Source organism: Botryllus schlosseri, chromosome 12 (genome assembly GCF_051294905.1).
Source record: "Botryllus schlosseri isolate E-star chromosome 12, Bs_hap1, whole genome shotgun sequence".
NCBI classification, from domain to species: Eukaryota; Metazoa; Chordata; class Ascidiacea; order Stolidobranchia; family Styelidae; genus Botryllus; species Botryllus schlosseri.
In genome coordinates this window covers 1,783,939-1,803,584 of record NC_137247.1, presented here as the reverse complement: position 1 = coordinate 1,803,584, position 19,646 = coordinate 1,783,939, and the positions used below count along the sequence as shown (strand labels likewise).

General features: G+C 38.9%; 2 protein-coding genes across 2 annotated transcripts in view; one reads left to right on the top strand and one right to left on the bottom strand.

The window, feature by feature from the left end:
• Positions 1-19,646, bottom strand: part of LOC145452907 (macrophage mannose receptor 1-like) — a 448,907-nt gene that overhangs the window by 73,476 nt on the left and 355,785 nt on the right. The window lies entirely within an intron of this gene.
• The window catches only part of LOC145452896 (uncharacterized), a 172,899-nt gene that overhangs the window by 102,104 nt on the left and 51,149 nt on the right, over positions 1-19,646 (top strand). The window contains exons 20-29 of the mRNA XM_080331023.1: positions 1,973-2,093; positions 3,304-3,495; positions 6,172-6,379; positions 9,073-9,214; positions 9,313-9,417; positions 9,502-9,614; positions 10,634-10,793; positions 11,580-11,669; positions 13,839-13,948; positions 14,011-14,301. Of these exons, the coding sequence (XP_080187149.1) occupies positions 1,973-2,093; positions 3,304-3,495; positions 6,172-6,379; positions 9,073-9,214; positions 9,313-9,417; positions 9,502-9,614; positions 10,634-10,793; positions 11,580-11,669; positions 13,839-13,948; positions 14,011-14,301 (1,532 nt within the window). The remainder of the gene's footprint in view (positions 1-1,972; positions 2,094-3,303; positions 3,496-6,171; positions 6,380-9,072; positions 9,215-9,312; positions 9,418-9,501; positions 9,615-10,633; positions 10,794-11,579; positions 11,670-13,838; positions 13,949-14,010; positions 14,302-19,646) is intronic.

Here is a 19,646-nt window from a genome sequence, read left to right as displayed (position 1 = left end):
AGATTTTTTCGTCGCCACTTCTACTTCTACTTGAGTAGCTTTCTTGACTACTTTGACCACCTCTGGGTAGTACCCCTAAATAATAATTAAACATCTTCGGGCGGAATCGTTGTTATATTCACTTCTTTACATGATGCTATTTCGTGACCTCCTATATCTGCTATGTCAGAAGATATGGAAATCGTCAAATCGTACCAAATTAAAAGACGCACATGATTTCATATTGGTATTTCTTTACTGGCAAATATTTTTTCCTTGTGGGATGGCATTTGTCATGTAGGGTTAAGGTCGCCAGGACAGGAATATTTGACGCCAGCCGCTGAGGCGCCTATGGACAATTAAACATATATGTATATATATCGAAGTTTTCGGTCAGCACAAGGGCATTCCTTTTCGGCCAAAGTCTTCTTGCTGCTGATCGTTCTGGCACACTTCTCGGAGTCGCATGTTACATGGCCTCTAACTTCATATATCTTGGTGCGCCGTAGCGCAGTAATGACCGACGCCGAACTCTCCCATTTTCATAAATCATGCGTATTTTTGTTGGGTGACGGGTACCCCGACATCAAGACACATGAAAATGTTAAATCGCGCCCGGTGCGTAAATTTTTTGAAAAAGTCGCATGAATTTCTAAAAAAAATATCATTCATGTTAATTCACGAATTAATTTGGGTTTCCTTTGACTTCGCCCCCCCCCCCCCCCCCGCCCCCTTCGTTAATTTGGCCCCCTAGACCACCAAATCGCCCCCTGGGGGGCGATATCGCCCACGTTGGGAACCACTGATGTAGATAAAAGCGTTATGGTTCTCGTATGATTTATCTATACAGAAATATTGCATTATCTGGTCACATCTATACGTGGTGGGCTATTCAATAAACCTGTAGAAATATGACTCGAAAACGGTAAATATCGACTAATACAGCAAATGTTGAGTACGTTTACATGCCACATCACTCCCATCGTGGCGTTTTGAGATGGTCGCTATCAGTAACAAGTTTGTGACATCGATACCGACAAGGCATAAAAGTGCATTGGCAGGTATAGTTTACAAGAAAAAAACTGTACGAATGTATAGTAATAACTGATTGGTGATGCAAAATTTGAACACGGCTTTCCAAAGCACATCCATAATAACATATAATTGCTCGAAGAACTTTTCGTGTTCTTTTATCAAGAGGTTTCATCATGATTAACGTCATAAAACATAGTTGAATTCGACGATTAAGAGTTAACATCAGTTGAAACTGCAGCGTAGCAGCAATGCAGTAGGCCTATATATATATATATAGAAAAAGACAGCAGCGTAAAACAACAGTGTGTGTGTGAGACGCATAAAATTAGAAAAACATTTCGCGAATGTAGATACCGCCACAACACAAATGGTTGCTGGTTCGAGTTTATGCTCTATTCTTCTATGTGCCGGAGTTTATGTGGACTCGTCATCGCCGATCCAGCTGTGACCGCAGCGTATTGATAGTTGAGACCTGAAAGTTGACCCAACAAACTAGAGACCTGAATATAGATCCAGCAAAGTGAGAGAGAATGGAGAGTGGGATTGCGTCGCGGACAACGTCGTCCACGATACCCATAGCAATGACACTGAACTTTGAGAAATGCACTGTCGTAGCGATAAGCGATATGCGATAAGCGATAAGCGGCACTGTCATCGATTCGTAATAATAATAATATTGATAATAGAATTGGTAGAATTTGTAGAAAAATTTTCAGTTTCACCAGTTTTCTTAGAATAAACCACATCTCTCTTTTTCGGATCTCAGAATAGGGTAACCCTAGTTCTACGTCGCCTGAACCGGAATGGTGATTTAATAGTACGTAATACAAACTTTGTCAGTTCTAGCTTACAACAGAAAATATGACATCTAAACAGTGTACGAATGCTTGAAACGACAAATGCCACGTTGATGTCTCAAAAGTGAATTTACTCACGATATCACATTCTCTCTATTCAGGCTGCAAATCAAGACTGATAATGGCGAGCAAGTTGTTCATGCGAGAAAAGTAACTCCAGCAACTGCTGATATTCAGGTTCATAACCTGACTGTCCGGCCCTGGTCCATGTTTACAGTAACGGTAAATATGCTTGATTCTGGTCATACTTACGCCAGTGACCTTGTACAAGGGAAATGCAGCTATGCGTTTGTCAATTGCATTAGCAGTCACAGTTTGTTCCTGATAGATGACGGGCTTGTTACTGGATCCGGACATTGCCATTTTCACTTTGCTCCGATGTTATCTCGACCGGAAACCGATTCAACTCATAGCACTTGAAAAATATGTCGGTCAAGTACGAGCGGTATAGTTTCTCGCTACTAGAGCGCCAAGCCCAGGACGCAGCACTGTTAAAATATCAAGATAGTTTGAAACAGAGAGTTAAATCGTCTATGTCAGCTTCCCTTAAAAGCCTATTCACATTCTACAGCAATAAGTATATTTAAATATACTTCGCAAGGGTGAAGCGAGTGGCGCTGTGTGCTAAGCGACATCGTCACGACACCGATGGTAGTTGGTTCGAGTCTCGGCTCTACCGGGGCCTACGATATCGTATCGTATCGTATCGTAGGCCCCGGCTCTACCAAGTTTCTATGTGTAGGAGATTTCTCTGAGCGCCTCGTCGCTGACCTCACTGCCGTAAAAGTGTTTCCAACGTCTAGCGTGAAGGTAAGCCAGGCCGGGCCAAAAGTCGGCAGAAAAGTTCAAGCTCTGGGCGCATGAAAGACGGGAGGGACCGATGTTGAAAGAGAGCGAGCATGGAAGTCGTCCAAAACATTAGAACGGCCTGACGGACTGAAATTACTGAAATTAATGTCGTGGCACAAATGACCGTATTGGCGATAAGCGCCACTGTGAGTGTTTGCATAAAACAACCAGAACAAACTTCGCAGCTCTCGCATCACACAAATATACCCACTCTCTGTATGGCGTCTGCCGACACTTAAATCTATCCATTGTTGAGCAGGATCAACATTGTCAAGCAGCAATGGATTTTTCCGGGTCAGCTAATTGAATAGACCGACGATCCTAAATCGTCTTGGCTGAATCGATTTTGTGTTTTACGGCGTATTTGACTGCTTAATTCGTCGATCGGTTCAACATTACGCCGCAGTTTCCTTGTAAATCTATACCGCCCATATTTGTTCCCACCACCCGATTTCATAGCCAGCGGTCCCGATCGTCCATGTCACGGCCAGAACTCCCGTCACGCTCGCGAACGCGCTTAGGGAAACGCCCTGTACTTTGGAAACCACTGTACTGAGGAATACTGCTGGATTCTATATTGCAGGTGATGCCGTGTCCGGAGAAAACGGGCGAATGCAACACAAATTATATGGTCACCGACCGCACTCGACATATGAGTGTAGGATTGCCGCAACAAGTGACCAATATATCCGTCTCTAAATCCAACTCAAATACATGTGATATAAGATGGGAAAAGCCTACAAATGTGCCACTGGAGTTAATAACCAAATACAAGGTATGGAGAATGACATGGAGAATGAGAGGTAGGGGAGATGTGGTACCGATGGATCAAAAATCGGAAAATGATCGCTGCCCCCAAAATGTTCAGCTGAAAACAGCAGATCTTTTGCTGGCTCAGCACTTTGATACAAGCTCTACCTATCGCGCACATATACATGAATATCCGTCTTTTCAAAAAATATTTATGGACGTTCAAAATTTGTTGCTCGAACGTATCATCGGTCCCACCCGGTGGGTCCAATGGCACACGACCCGGGGACTCATGACACATATACCCTAAAAAACTCAAATGTGACAACTTTTCTTGCTCAGTATTATAATCTAAGCTACAGCAAGCCAAAGAAGAATGTTTGGTAGCAACCGTCAAAAAATATAATAAATATTCACTCAAATGTTGTCATAAAATCACGTTTCGATTTCGGCTCGAACTTATAAATTTGAGGGTACATACATATTGCCCGAAAAACGACAGTGTGACTTCCAAATACCTCGTTATAGCGATAAAACATCGTATGCAATTATTACATAAAGATTTTCTGTACGCAGTCATGTTTCATTTGTTTCATGGTTAGTATGCTTGATTATTTTGCTTGATTTGGCTACTGTATCATCGGTCCCCACCCAACGAATTTCATACATGAATTGAAAAATTTCCACTCAAGGAAGAAACTGAAAAAAATAATATGTGTCATTATATAGCCTGAGACAAGCCCTACACTTCACAATAAAAATTATTGCTGGTTTGTTCGTGTTGAAGGTTACAAAGAAAAATGTATATGTCGATCTAAATTTAGTTTACACCCCCCAAAACAAAAAACATCTGTGAGAGACCCCATAGCTCGCGCACGTCGAATTTTTTTGTATGTGAGGAAAGATTTTGCCGGCATCCAATTGTAGACAAGTTCACGGAGTGTAATCATGAAATTATCATAGAGAATTTTCAAAGTATTTTCGGTCCCAGTGATCCATCGGTACCACATCTCACATATAGAAATTGAGACAATTTTCATGAGCATAATTATTCAAGTCACTTGCAAAGATTAAGCTTGAATGATGTATGATATTGTCCGATTGTTTAAACGAGGCATATTATTTATTTTGCAAATATATGAAGTCAGCTATTACGCGTGAGGATTATTTGTCATAAGTCACGCATATGAGGCAAGACTCTTCTTTACTTATGCGCCGATTATCCTAATCTATGTTACAGGAAAATGAATATTGTGAAATGTTTGGAATTAGTTATTCATATTATCTTATTTTATGTAATCATATTTTACGTTTCATTCAGTGTGCATGCCTCCGCTTTACATCGCCTAGGCCAGCGCTTCCCAACCTTTTGCAGTCCGCGAGCCTCTTTTTTACCTAATTTCCTTGTGCGGCCTTCCATGAGATATGAGATAGGCCTATGACAAACGCGTGAAAGCGGGATCCAACTCTAAGTGCGTCGATGTTGTTGTTTTGGAGAATTCATGATGTTTCTCGACTGCGATGGTCACTTAGACCAGGCCGGTAGGCTAATCTTTACGTTGATTCCGTTGCTGCCGACTTGTAGCAAGGTCGAGTTCAAATGACGAGAAGCTTAGATAAACATTCAACACGTGGCAAGGGACTCTCGAGTCGTCCGTAACTGGATTCGGCTGAGGAAATCGCTTCGCGACAATTGTTTGCCAACTTTAACACCATATCTATCTGGAATGCGGTGTTTCCCAACTAACGTGCACAAAGCCTTTGCAGGAAGAAATTATTTTCAATTCCCCGGCATTCACAGTAACACACTGTCCGATTTCGCGCCTTAACCAAAATTACTTTCACGAAGTTCTGGCTCACGAATTATTGTGAGCAAGATAACCTGGCCAGTAGTGGTCATTGCAGCAAAACAGCTTAATTTAAACTTTAAAGGGTGTGAAAGTTTATTTGCTCGTTTAATCGTGAGAAGATAAGGTACTTGGCATATTGATTAGCAAACTGCAACACATGAAAATACATTGGCAACCCTCTGGTGGGTCGCGGTCCTCCGGTTTGGATGCACTGGCCTAGGCCAAGGTTGGTGTCTGATTTCGAAGACTACTCCAAGTCGTTTCGACACCTTCCTGTCTTTTCATTGTAGCACAATCTTGTGGTTTATTGAACTGATTAACATTGCCAATAAACCGAGCCGATAAAGGAACTAGATATATATATACTAAATATATACAGGTTATATGTTTTATGAGACCAGGTGAGACTCTGCTGTAATCTTCGCGTTTCGAGCTTCAATGCATTAGAAGATACTCATGTCGTACGTTTGCGGTAAACATTTTTGCTGCAGAACAGCGTAAATAGGCTTTGAAATATTAGAGTTTCCTCTGACCAAAACGTGTTCAGCGCTTTTGTCTAACGATCGAGGAAGTTCGTTAATCTCAATTTACGCGATGACATGTTATTGTATGGGCTTATTTATAGCTCATTTAAATCTCATTGTGCGTTTTCAGATACCGCTTTTGGACTTACCTTGAACCATAAAAAATTGATTCACTGCTGAAGTCACATTACGTTTAGATTTGTCCGTGCATAGCAAACCGGTAATCATTGTTTTTCGTGATTTTGATGTGGTTATGGTAAGCTTGTCCTAAAACCAATTATCTGAGGAGCACCGCCACAAAAATAAATATTCCATTTGATTATTTAGATATTTATCAACGGTATTACCAACTGGGTGTATGCAGGGGAACAGCGGAACAAGACATCTTTTTCGGTTTTTGTGAACAAAGAAAATAATACGTATAATTATTCGGGAAAACCAAATTCAATTTACCAAATCGGTGTACAAGCATACACTTGTGCGGGACCAGGAAATATTTCCTGGCATGCCAAAAATTGCACGACTGATTTTGAAGGTACGGTACGTGCTTACTGCTTACATTATATGATTCCGTTTTTTTTTCAATATATGCTAGAGATATACAGGATCAGGATTAGGGATTCTAAGCCGACAGGAATCCGGCAATTGCCTCCTAAACAGAATCGGATCCGGATTCAAATTTTTGCCCGACAGCCAGATCCGGATCAGGACAGCATTCTAAATTTCTCGTGCATGAAAGAGACTTTCTGTTGTTTACTTCGATATTTTGTATGAACTTGGACTGAGCTTGCTTAAGCATTCGACCACTATCTTTTGACAAATCCGCAATAGCAAACATCAATGCATTGCTGAGGTGTACTTACAAAAATTTTGCGGACATGGCAAAAGGAATAGTGTGACCTTGAAGTTGAAGCTCGCGTTTTGTCTGTGAACCTCGGAAATTCGGAGGTTCACGTTCACAAACGAACCTTGGTAGGTTCTGCACTGTGAACCTTTTTCACATATTACAATTTTCACTCCATTATAACATCTTCGGTTGGAATTTCTTGCATTTCAACTGCGCGCGACTACAATATGCATGGCGCTGGCAGCATAAAAAAATCTCAAAAACTAGACGAGCATGCACCTTGACAATGACCAAAATTTTGCTTGCTTAATTCCAAAAGCTTACACGAATATTTAATGACTCTCTGGTGTGAGCTTCACCCGCAATCAATCACACAACATCTAGAGTAGGGGTCACCAACGCAGTGTCTGCGAGCCGCAGGTAGCCCGCAAGGACTAGATGAGTAGCCCGCGAGCCTGTTCTAAAAATAGATCGATAAGCAGCATTTACCAACATTCGTCAGATTATTCCCAGTGAGCTTTTAAATATATAAACTGATTGATTTCGCTAATCTTGTATTAATCACACTAAGATGTAACTTACAAATGACAATACATATATATAAACACTTAAAATGATGATATCAAATATCCTTAATTACAATTAGTAATATACCAACATGTAATAGAATCACAAGATATCGAAGATTTAGGATATGGCGAACTGCCTATCCACGCGAATGCCACCCGCGGCCTACTTGAATGGGTGCGGAGGGGTCCGTTATGGTAGCTCGACGTCCAGGACAATGCCAAATTTGAGTTAACTGTTGTCGTATAATTTATAAAAACATGGTGAGAGGTAATTCATGATTTCTTGAAAAAAATTAGTGGCTAGCTTGTTGAAATGAGATGTTTTGATTTAAAAGACTCTCTTAGAAATCTTATCGCAATGTGATTCCTGCCAAGTGCTATGGATATGAAAGCGGAAGAGGTAGCTCTTGATTGCGACAAGGTTGGTGACCCCTGATCTAGAGCGAAATAAACTACAAGTAGGTAGTTAGCGAAATTGATATTGTTGTCTGATGTAAAATATCTAGCAGGCGTACAGGGTCTATCTTGATTTCATACGTTTATTGTATCACGAAAACCAAATCCGTGGGATTGGAGTGTTGGCTACTATTGTATAATTTGTTGATGGTTTAATATCGGTAGCAACTATAGAAACCCGTTTCACACTCTGCACAATATCAGCGTAGCAATACTCGAACGCCGAATACATTGTCCGATCTGGCCTCGGTAAGGCTTGCAAGTCCCCGTCGAAATTGTTGGCAAAGCGACGGAAGATATTGATTTTATGGGATTATTATATTTGATTGCTTCAGTTGATACGTTTGGCGACGTTTCAAACGTCAATATGGACTTCAGCATTGTGACATTATGTGGCCGTAGCCGTTGCAAGGCATCGTGTATATTAATATAGGTGGAGGTGGTCAAAGTAGTCACCGTCGCTACTTAAGTAGAAGTAGCCGTAATGCCGGAATTTCTACTTGAGTATAGAAGTAGTTGTGGCGGTTCACAAGTAAGTAAGTAATTAAGTAGGTATTCCACGCTTATTTTTGCCTAAAAACTGAAAAGTGTCAAGTAGAAGTAGAAGTAGTTTAATATAATACCTACTTAATAAGTAGTGGAAGTGGGCAAATCTACTTCAAAAAGTAGAGGTACTTGTTACTGGCCACCTCTGGATATAGGCTATCACTTCACTGAAATGTAGGGTTGGAATTAGCAATATGACGTCACATGACGTCGTGAGGTTCACGTTCGCATTGACACAGAACCTTTAAAAAACGTTCGCGTTCACACGAACCTGAACCTTTCAGAGGCTTACACCATCCCTAGCAAATAGATGCTCAACCTCGTGCAGGACATTTTTGGACTCGGATTTTGAGACGGACACGAATTCCATTTTATTGAACAGGATTGGATCCGGATCCCGAAAAACCATGATCCTTACATCTCTAATACATATATGCCTAGACGTTGCGACATAAGTTTATAATGCTCCCAATTCCAGAACTATGACTTTCAATGCATGTAGTCGGCTATATTCTGTTCCTCATCATAAAATTGTCGTATAAGACTCGGGTCTGTCAACTTTCTTCAAATCCGACTACAATTTTTTGGCAATTAACATATTAAGTAGGGAATCATTTTTGCTACTGTATAATTGGTGGCATTGTGGTAGTGACGCGTAATTTCTAAGACGACAACTGCAAGTTCACCTCAACATTACAGCGAATCTCAGCTATCTTTTAGGAATTTCTAATTCTACTGGTCAAATATTTGACTTCCTATGTTTTATGTTGGAACTTGAGCAAAGCTGTAATCGAAGATTTTTGCCTTTAGGTTCACTTTATCTGGACGCGTATGAGTTGAGGTTTCGCACCGTACAAAAATCCTGGCAGGGTGCGAAGGAGGAATGCGAAAACGCGAATATGACTCTTATTAAAATTGATTCGGAGAATTTAACGGACGTAATCAAGAGATGGTATGTCAGGAAATACAGAAACATTATCATACCGATATACGTTTCTTCGCTGGTGTAATATTCGCTGGGACCATGTAGCTCAGTTTTCGTTCCTATAGGCCTAATCGTTGGTGGATTGGAGCCACCGATCAAGAAGAGGAAGGAACGTGGCGATGGTTAGATGGGACCTCTGCTTCCAATGAAACATTTACACATCAGGCATGGTGAGTTGTGTGATGCTGTTCGTTATTATTAGTATAAGATAAATGAAACATACGCAATTCTTCATTCAATATTCGCATTTACAGGTTAACAGGACAGCCGAATACCTATCATAAAAAAGATTGCGGAATCGTGAATGGAGACGGATTTTGGAAAGCTGTTAAATGCAGCAGGAAATTTGAGTTTATATGCCAAAAAGGTGGACTTTTCTATTGATATTTCTCCAATCATGATTGGGTCCTCGATCATGCCTACCCCAAGGTTAAATCATTGTTCGTCATGTCTATTGAATCGATCAAAATATCGTGTTTACAGGAATAATTGCAGTTTTTAATCCCTTAACCTCAACCCAACACACTAACCAGAAGCATATTGCATCAAATCAATAATGCACGACTCGGAATCACCACCCAATAGTTGAAAAATGTAACCTCACTAGCAATAATGGGTTGCTAGAATCGTCAATAACCCTTTCCGGGAGATGTTTGTTAGGCTGTGGCAGGGTTGTAACCAGGTCAAGTCAAGTCAATTTCCCTTTCACAGTTTTAACTCGAGTCAAGTCGAGTCATTTTCAAGTCACCACAGAGTCAAGTCCTAGTCATAGTCAGGGTGTAGAACTGGTAATACATTTTTATGGTCGCATAAAGTGAACATATTTGAATTTTCCATGCAATTTGGTGTCACAGTTGTGATTCCAATAATATGTGATACACAAATACTTGACTAGAAGCTCAGGTGCACGATTTCGATCAGCCTTGATGTTGAATCAAATCGGAATCATCCATAACACTAGCATATGTATCACGGGTAGCATTGATGATATTTGGAGTGGTCTCTGGATACGATAAAGTATGTCCAATTGTCCAGTTCATGTACAATCAACATGGTTGTCCAACAATAAACCCTATTCATGCATCTCTCCAGAAATAAAACAGTCGCAAAAATCACTAAAAATCAGCGCGGCGGAATTAATTTTTAAAATTAAGGGTAAACACCTGAAATAAATCGCTCTGAATCAACGATTTAAACCAGAAAACGAGCAATGCAGTTCAAAGATCTTTCAACGAAATCAGAATTGCGAGGAATAGGCCTACCTGTTTTTGGTGCAAAGGACCTGCAAAATCGTGGTATTCACTGTTGTCGTAAAGCATATTATGAACACTAACGGAAGGAGTCGGTCTGTTATTATAATAACTATCAATCTCCATAATATTACAGCTTTCCCAATAACTTTGAATCGTGGTGATCAAGTATTTACGTTCCATCGCAAGAGCAGACTCAATTTTGATGACGCCAAGGTCGCGTGTGCTAACGCGGGTGAAAGACTGATTGAAATTTACGATGAGGAAACGGATGAGCTCATTCGCAAAAACGTAATGTGAGTATTTCCCCTGGTAATATTAGTACGTATAACTGTTCAATTATTTATATTACTCATTTATCCTGTTATTTACTTCTTCGTTTATTGAGTTATTGATTCATTCATTACTTTGTTTTATCCAAATGTTCTCAAACTATTTTACACACGCCCCCCTTCATCATAATGAAAAAATTCGCGCCTTCCTTATCGTGATATCGCAAAATATGAAAGATAGCAATCCAAATGCTAGCAATCCTAACTAAGAGTTTGGTGTCATGGAAGGTTATGGCTGTTTATGAGAAACTTCTCAATTATGATATTCGGGAAATAGCAGATTATCTGAGGTTTTGACAATTGAACATAGGCTATTCACTATTTTCGTGTCATTGAGCATCAGGGAACAGATGCTTTTGATTAGGAAATGGGATGCACTATTATTCGAAATAATCCATTTGTCCATACCAAATATTGTTGCACTGTATAGATAGACTAATGCCCTTATCGAAGTGATATGACTAAAACTTATCATCTTCACACTTTTACAAATAGCTCAAACTGGAAAAGTTTGTCGTTCTGATGAGGTAGAGTACAAACCCAACATTGATTGCTATAGTTTAAAAAAACATTGTATAGCCTAACTCGCCCAGCGATCATCGAGGGAATAATGATATAAACTAATGCCGAAGCTTGACATCAACTAGTGTCGATATATTTTATCAAACGACCAACATATGGTCATTTGGTAAAAAATATGAAGCTGTCGATATGAGGTTGTTGCATCAACATGTTGATTTATTCATTAAGGAATCCAAAAACTCAATTCCATATTGGAGCTGCAGTGAAAGATGGAATTCTCAAATGGCAGAGTAAAATGGCGTCATCTTACACAAGATGGTAAGTCATATTGTGTCTTTCAAAATCTTTATGTCAGAAATAATAGTTAAAGTAGATCTACTGTTTCACTAATACGCAGATTTGCGCAATATTTTGATATGGCAGCGCATGCTGCAATAACGTTTGGGACCGCAGGACTTCTGTTATAGTAGTTATACTGACTCTTATATTGATTGATTGTTTAATGTTTAGATAGCTAATACTTCCGCTTCGGCTCTGATGTGATAATAGTTTCTCCGATTCAATCTGTGAATATTGGTGATACTATCATGGCGATGGCTTCGGCTACGTCATTGCCCTCAATAATTGTCAGATTATATTTCAAATGGACAATGTACAATGCGATAACAAGCAACGTGATAATAATAATGAACAGATAATGAACAGATAGGGGGATGCCTAACGGCCAGTTGCAGTCTCATTAATTGGCATCCACCTCGACTTACTGCCGGATGTAGCAGTTCTTTTTCGGCGGTAATCTCTATTTTCGGCTTTTTCTTGCACTTTCAATTCCTTGTGAGTGCGTTCTTTCATCGGGTCTTCACTGTTCCGCTGTTTTCAGCGAATGCAGTGTGTTTTATATGCCATATTATACTGACGAAATGAAATTTTGGGTTGCAATTGCATAGGCCAACATTGATGGATAGCTCTATTGTGACATCGGGGGAGGCCGTGCACTTTTTTCATTTTTGTGCCTTGTAATCGTTATCGAAATACTCCAAGCTAGTTTCTGGCAACAGGAACTCATGTGTCATCTGAAAATAGAACATTGAGCTTAAGGTATCTGCTCATCTGGTATATTCGAAATGTAATGCCGCTAACGTCAGATTTGTTGATACGATTTTTTGATACCATCACACAATGACCTTTCCAATTCCCCATACTAGCTGCTGACTATTTCCTCTCACGAGTTTCAGAAGTAAATAATCGAGTTTATTTCAATATGACTATATTATTCAATTGTATAGGCCTACTGAAGTTTAGTACCTCCAGGAGTCACTTACTACTGTAAGAACTCACGGTCAACTGATACCATCCCATATGTATTCCCCTAAATCATGTGGATTGATAGAATAATAATAATAATTATTATTATTATTATTTTATTAACAATAACAGCACTTTAACATCACCACTTCGACAGAAAATTGGTATGATTACAGTCCAGCACCATTGACAGAAAACGACCGAGTAAAACGTCTGTGGGATGTACCAGTTATAACTGACCGCGAATTCACGAGCAACCGCCCGGATATGATGATCAAACTAAAAAAAGAGAATGCTTATTCATTGAACTGGCTGTCGCAGATGATCACAATATACTACAAACGGAATCAGAAAAACAATCAAAATACGCAGACCTCAAAATGGAATGTGAAAAAATGTGGAGATGCAAAATAAACATTGTACCGATCGTAATTTTATTGGGCACTGTGCATATTCTTGAATGCACCACTGGACTGAATTACACTTGTACTCGAAAATCACAGCATAATTTATTTAATTTTGATTCTTCATTTTCAATCATCTCTACCTCTGCAACCTTGCCAAATCTTAAACTACCGCAATTCTGTAATCTGACCTCTTCACGTATTGCATAGGAATAACATTTTGACTGTTTTACTGAAATTTTAAAACTTTACTTCAATCTCGCCGTTTTCCTTTGGGGGCAGGTTGCTCCCCGGATTATGTGTGCATTTACCAGCTTTACGGTAAATACAGAATATAAGAGAAGATGACGCGAACGCTCACTAAAATAAGGTCAACCCAACGGGAAATAGTCGCGGAAACCGGTTCTCCTAGCACAGACTCTGAAAAGTGATCTTTTTTTCAGTCAATTCACCAGTGGTCAGAGATAAGGGAATATATTTTCCGGTATATATGCCCTCTTTTTCGGGTCCGTAAATATATAGGGCATAGGCGGGAAGGGGCGAAAATTTGTGTCGAGCTTTATAAGGGAGTGATGAGTCGCAAAAGGTTGGGAACCACTGGGTTCAAGCTAATAACCAATAACCACTAACGCATATCTGATAGCTGAATTAATATTATTCTGCATTCTCTCAACGTGCCTCGTCAAGTTATGTGTATATATTTACATAAAATATGTTATGGGTAATCGCGCGTTTCTTTCTTCATTTTGACAGCGGCTAACTATATATTCATTCATAGGTCTCCTAAATATCCAAATAATCATGGGGCTGGCTATGTTACCACAACTATTTCGGGATGGAAAAAGATCGGTAACAAATCGATGCTGTTGCCTTATATATGTGAAAAAGGTAAATCGATAGCAGCAATTATAAATGTATGTGTTTTAACTATTTCGAACCCGATTTCACAGAATACTTAAGCAAACTGACTTTCTCTCCAAACAACGAAACAGTAAAATCAGGAACAACTGATGAGATTAACTGTACTGGAAACGGAATACCGCATCCGACTGTGTACTGGATTGATTCGACAGCCAATATAACGCAAACTGTGAATACCGTCTATCAAACACCAGGCCCCGGATTTTCAATTCTTCATGTTCGAAATGCTACTATGCTTGACGAGAAGACCTATACGTGCGTCGGCTTTAACGCAGCTGGAGCCAACAGAACGAAACTTGAAAGAAATGTGACGCTGACAGGTTATAATTATTCATATTCCCATTCCCCTGGTATTCGAATCTCATTGCCCTCATTGGGTTCGTGCTATCCGATATGCATATATAATTATATATGTGACGAGTGTCAGCCGAAAATATTCGGGTTCATTTTAATATGAATATGCTATTCAATTGGATATTTGTTTGAAAATCTCTGACAGGAAGAAATTTGCCCATCGCCAAATAGTGATAGACAATCTTTCAACTCATGAATATTCGGGCAAGAAATTACTTTTGTGGCGTGTTTGGATCTTGTCTGCAGGAGACCGATCTTTTATCAGTTTCGCCTCTGAATGACAGTTATTATTGCAAGTGTATCACATTCCAATCGTTTTCTTCGGTTAGTCAATCATAATAGCGATATGAGTATGTATGCATGTATGTATAGGGTGGATGGCGTGCTTCTCGGCAAACTGAGACCTTTTGCACCATGCCTGTTTATTCATGGAACTATATAACTCTCTAGTGGACAATATAAAAAAGTCTAACAGCGATATGGGTGATAGTTTCTTTACGGGAAATTAACTTGGTCATTCATAATTGTTTGAGCTACAACTTGACTTCATATATAGCCCATGTTTCGTAATGTCGAATCTATTTTTATTTTTGACGCATTATACTGGTTTTTCGAATTGCCGAAAATGCTCGTCGTCATCTGGGGGCGTCGCCAATATTAGAGGACATTAAAATTTCTACTCAATATTTCTTATTCTTGTAACACCTTTGTTTTCATCAGGATGACCTCTTGGGGATGTTCATACCAACATATAAACAGCATATTAACTTTATAAGTATGGTACCGACAGATAATTTAATTTTACATTATCAGTTCCAAGTTATCCTGAGTACGTTGATGTCAGTACGGGAAATTGTTCCTCGAATCTTACCGTTTTCTGGAGACCCAATATCATAGCGATCAATTTTCCTCACAGGTAAGTACACACGTAAATGTGTCGGTACATATATATCTCAGCATATCACATCGACTGCTACCCTCCAAATATTCGGTTTAAACAGGTTGCGAATTAAGAATGAGAACGACAAGGAAGATGCTAACGAAACGTTTCTAACTCCAAACACTACTGACATTCAGATCCATTCGCAGATTGTTCGACCATGGTCTACTTATGCAATATCGGTAAATTTTATTGACAAAATACTTCCTATTACTGCCTGTAATATGGGGAAAAGTATTTTACAACAGTAGCAAAGTATTGTTTTGGTTATGAATACGTTGACTCAGTACAGATACCATCGGCACATACATAATATGTTATTGTCGATGAAATCATATTATATTGTCAATGAAATCCTAACCATGACTTATCAAGTTATAGTTTAACGCTGTTGACTAACAGATTGCGAGAACCTTTAAAAACTAGAAAGGGCATTTGGATGGAAAACGTAGACGTATTATAGTAATGGGTAGGCTACTATAGGTCCTAATTTCTATTCTAGTTTGTCTTCGTTATCTGGTATTTATTGGGGCGGCATATAGCTTCGAATCGTTGATTCAGGATCACCTAGATTTGAAATAGCCCAATGGAAATGAAACCGTTATTTCAAATACAAATATCAATGCAGAAACGTATTTTGGTTATGTCACGTTGTTGGTGCTGATGATCACACAAAAGTAATATGGATTAACAGCTTCTAACAAGGGAAAAGATCGTATATACCGTTTATGCTCCTAATAATTGCTGGTTCAGGGACTTTGCCAAAATTATTGATTAAAGTATTTCTCCACTTCATTAATAAAAGGATTACTAAACATTGCGTTTCCATATACGATTTAAGACAATGGCTATACAATTCGTATGGCGGGGAATCTCCTGCATGCTTTCATTTGTCCATTATAGGCAGTAGCGTATTGTAATTCTCATATCAAAACACTAAACTCGGACAATTTCTAAACATCAATGGCAAACCGTCTCAAGTTACAATGTCAATATAAACTGAGTACTTTGAAATGTAAATGAAGATTTCACTTTTCGCAGTATACTTCAAATATTTATAATATTCAAGCAGCATTAAACATAGGATATTCACGCTCTCTCGCCCCAATCAGAAAAAGCGTCTTCATATAAGTTCAGGACCTGTGAAGGGTTCATTATTATCAGCAGTGATTGGGATCAACTCAAATTCCAACGGAAATACTATATACTGCTTTCTGAAAAGCTAAATTCGACTCGTGACATGGATGTTGGCTCAGTTTCGAAGCGATTCCATTTCGCTTTGCACATTGCATGCAAACAAGTATGTTCAAGGATGTTACCGAGTCTCAGGGTTCCGAGTCACGAGTCTATCTCACTTTCATATTTTTGACTCGAGTCAAGTCGAGTCATTTTTAATTTACCACCGAGTCAAAGGCAAGTCAAACCTGGGGAACAAAGGGTGGAGTCCGAGTCATAGTAGTTAAGACTCCAGTCTGATTGTAATCATTGTGTTGACTGTTCACTAGGGGTCTTCAAAAATGACTTTTTTTCTCAAATGGTACGGGCTAGTCGATAAAATTGTTATGTTACCTAATTTATGCCTACAGACCAAATTTGGTTCAATTTCAACCAGTAGCCACATTGCTACAGGAGAAGAAAGTTTCTATTTATTATATGAAAATAAATAACATAAAATTTGAAAATTTTCTCTTCACGCCATAATAGTGTTAGGTTGTCTATAGAAACGATGTTCACCAAAGTTGGTTCAATTCCAACCAGTTGGAGCGGAGTTATTGCCGTCGAAAATTTTTATTTTTAATAAAATAGTATTTACGGCGGGTAGCCTACCACTATAATAAATAATTAAAGAATTGGAATTGATTGGAATTGAATCAAATTTGGTGTGTAGGCCTAAATTAGGTAACCTAACAATATTATCAACTAGCCTGTATCATTTGAGAAAAAAGTCATTTCTGAAGACCCCTTCTGAACAGTCAACACAATGCTTACAATCAGACTGTAGTCTTAACTACTATGACTCAGACTCCACCCTTTGTTCCCCATGTTGGGCTTGGCTTTGACTCGGTGGTAAATTGAAAATGACTCGACTTGACTCGAGTCAGATGTATAAAAGTGAGATAGACTCGTGACTCGGAACCCTGAGACTCGGTAACATTAGGTAACCTAACAATTTTATCAAGTAGACAAAAATCATTTTTGAAGACCCCTACTGTTGAGTTTCGAGTTCGGGTAATGTTCAGCCCATTTTATTACAACTCTGCTTGGGAGATATCAAATGTGTCGCATTCTTAATATACAAATTTCCTCACTGTAAACAATTTGTAGTGATATTTTTCATGTACCAGTACTGATGAACCTAATAAAGAACAATCTGGTCTATTTACTATTGTTCGAATTTACAATGAGACGGCTTTCATGGCCGTCCTAGTCTCGAGTTATATGACTTGGTCAATTCATATGCAATGACTCGAGTACAAAACGAGTCAATATACAAATTGACTCGAGTCGAGTCATTTTCCGTATTTTAGGAAGACTGATACGAGTCAAGTTGTCTCAATTTATACTTTGCATAGGTAACGCCGTGTCCTCAGCAACGGACGCACTGCAAGGAAAAGTACGCTCGCACTAATCGAACTCGATACATGAGTGTTGGGTCACCGCAACGGGTTACCAATTTACGAGTCACGAAATCCGACTCATACACATGTTCTGTAGCGTGGGGAAAGCCCACTGATGTGCCAATGGGACATGTTACCCAATACAAGGTAGGTGCATGTTGTAGGTAAGTAGACTGGTCGTATGATTGCGTCATTTTTCATCCATAACCACTATCTACTAAGAACAATTAGGAATCCTATCCAAGAGCTATTTAGTTTATTGCGTTTAATCTACGTGCTGAGCCCTAGTCAACGTAGCAATAACGAAGATTATAAAATTGAAGAAACCGGATTTATGCCGGAAGAAAGAGTTTCCTTACAGTCTTGAAATATTCCCTATTATATACTGTAAAAAGTCTATTGAGAGATTTCGTGAAATGGAAATTTAATGATTCGGATTTCACTCGCGTTCTATGTTATGACTGCCGCTTAATTACCAACACACCTGACTTCATTTAGCATCCGTTTCAAGATTACATTTCTGCGTCATACCTTGCCAAATCGGATTATATTTGAATATCTATTAATTTGCTTGTTATTATTCAAAAAGATTCGTACCGCCATTCACATATACAAAACGCACTGTAATAATCTGTCTTTGGGATCTAATCTCGCGCCATAACTTGCGTATATAGTTCCGATCCCTCATTTCCACTAATACAGCGCCGCATCTAAAACCTTGGCTATTCTCAATTCTCCATTTACCACGTTTCTGCATTGGAAGCTGTAACCGTGTCATCTATTGCATAGGCTAACCGACTGGACTTCAGTAAAATTTTACTTCAATATTGCTATTTTCCTTAGGACGCAGGTTGCATTATAATTCTTGATTCATGTGTATTGAATAGTTTCACTCGGTAAAAGAATATATGATCCATATCGTTCTATATCGTCCATACATGAATAATCTCAAGAAAACTCATTTATTTATCAATTTCTTAATAACTTTTTTGCAACGGTTATTGATGAAATTTTTGACATAATCTAGATGTCATTTCATTCACGTTAGTCTCTTTTCAGTTGATTTTGGAGTTGTCATTTTAAGATTATTTTCATAATAAAGCAATGTAGCAAGCTCATTTGCAATGATGCATGATATTTCAGATAGTAATCAACAAAAGTTCAAGCTTGGCATATCTGGGAATGCAGCGCAACGATAGCTCATTTGAAGATTTTATTGGCGATGAAAGTGTAACGTATAATTTGTTAGGAAAACCAAACTCAATTTATCGAATCGGTGTACAAGCAAGTACTTGTGCTGGACCTGGGCATGTGACCTGGTACAAAGGAAGCTGCATTACTGATAATGAAGGTACGATGTGTGGTAACATCGTGTAACATGCGACAACTGACTTAAGATTGTAAATGGTGTATAATACAGTATACCGGTACTTTCAAAATTAATTATTCAATGAACTTGTGTTGGTAGATGAACTTAACTAGCTTGCGGTGCAAAAGACAATCACTGGTATAAGCAGCATACCATGAATTTTGTAACTGATCGTAGCTGAAAGAGAGTTACATTGCTACTTTTTAATTTAAACTCGAATTTCACGACGCATATTACGAAATGAAACTCCGTCTATGAAGGTTCATTTAAAAAACGGCATGAACGAAGGGTGGTTCAAAATACTACAAATAAAATATGTAGGGGAAGTAGGTTTTAAATAGTGTTTGCTCGCGGTTAGGGAAACAAACCTACGCAACATCAACG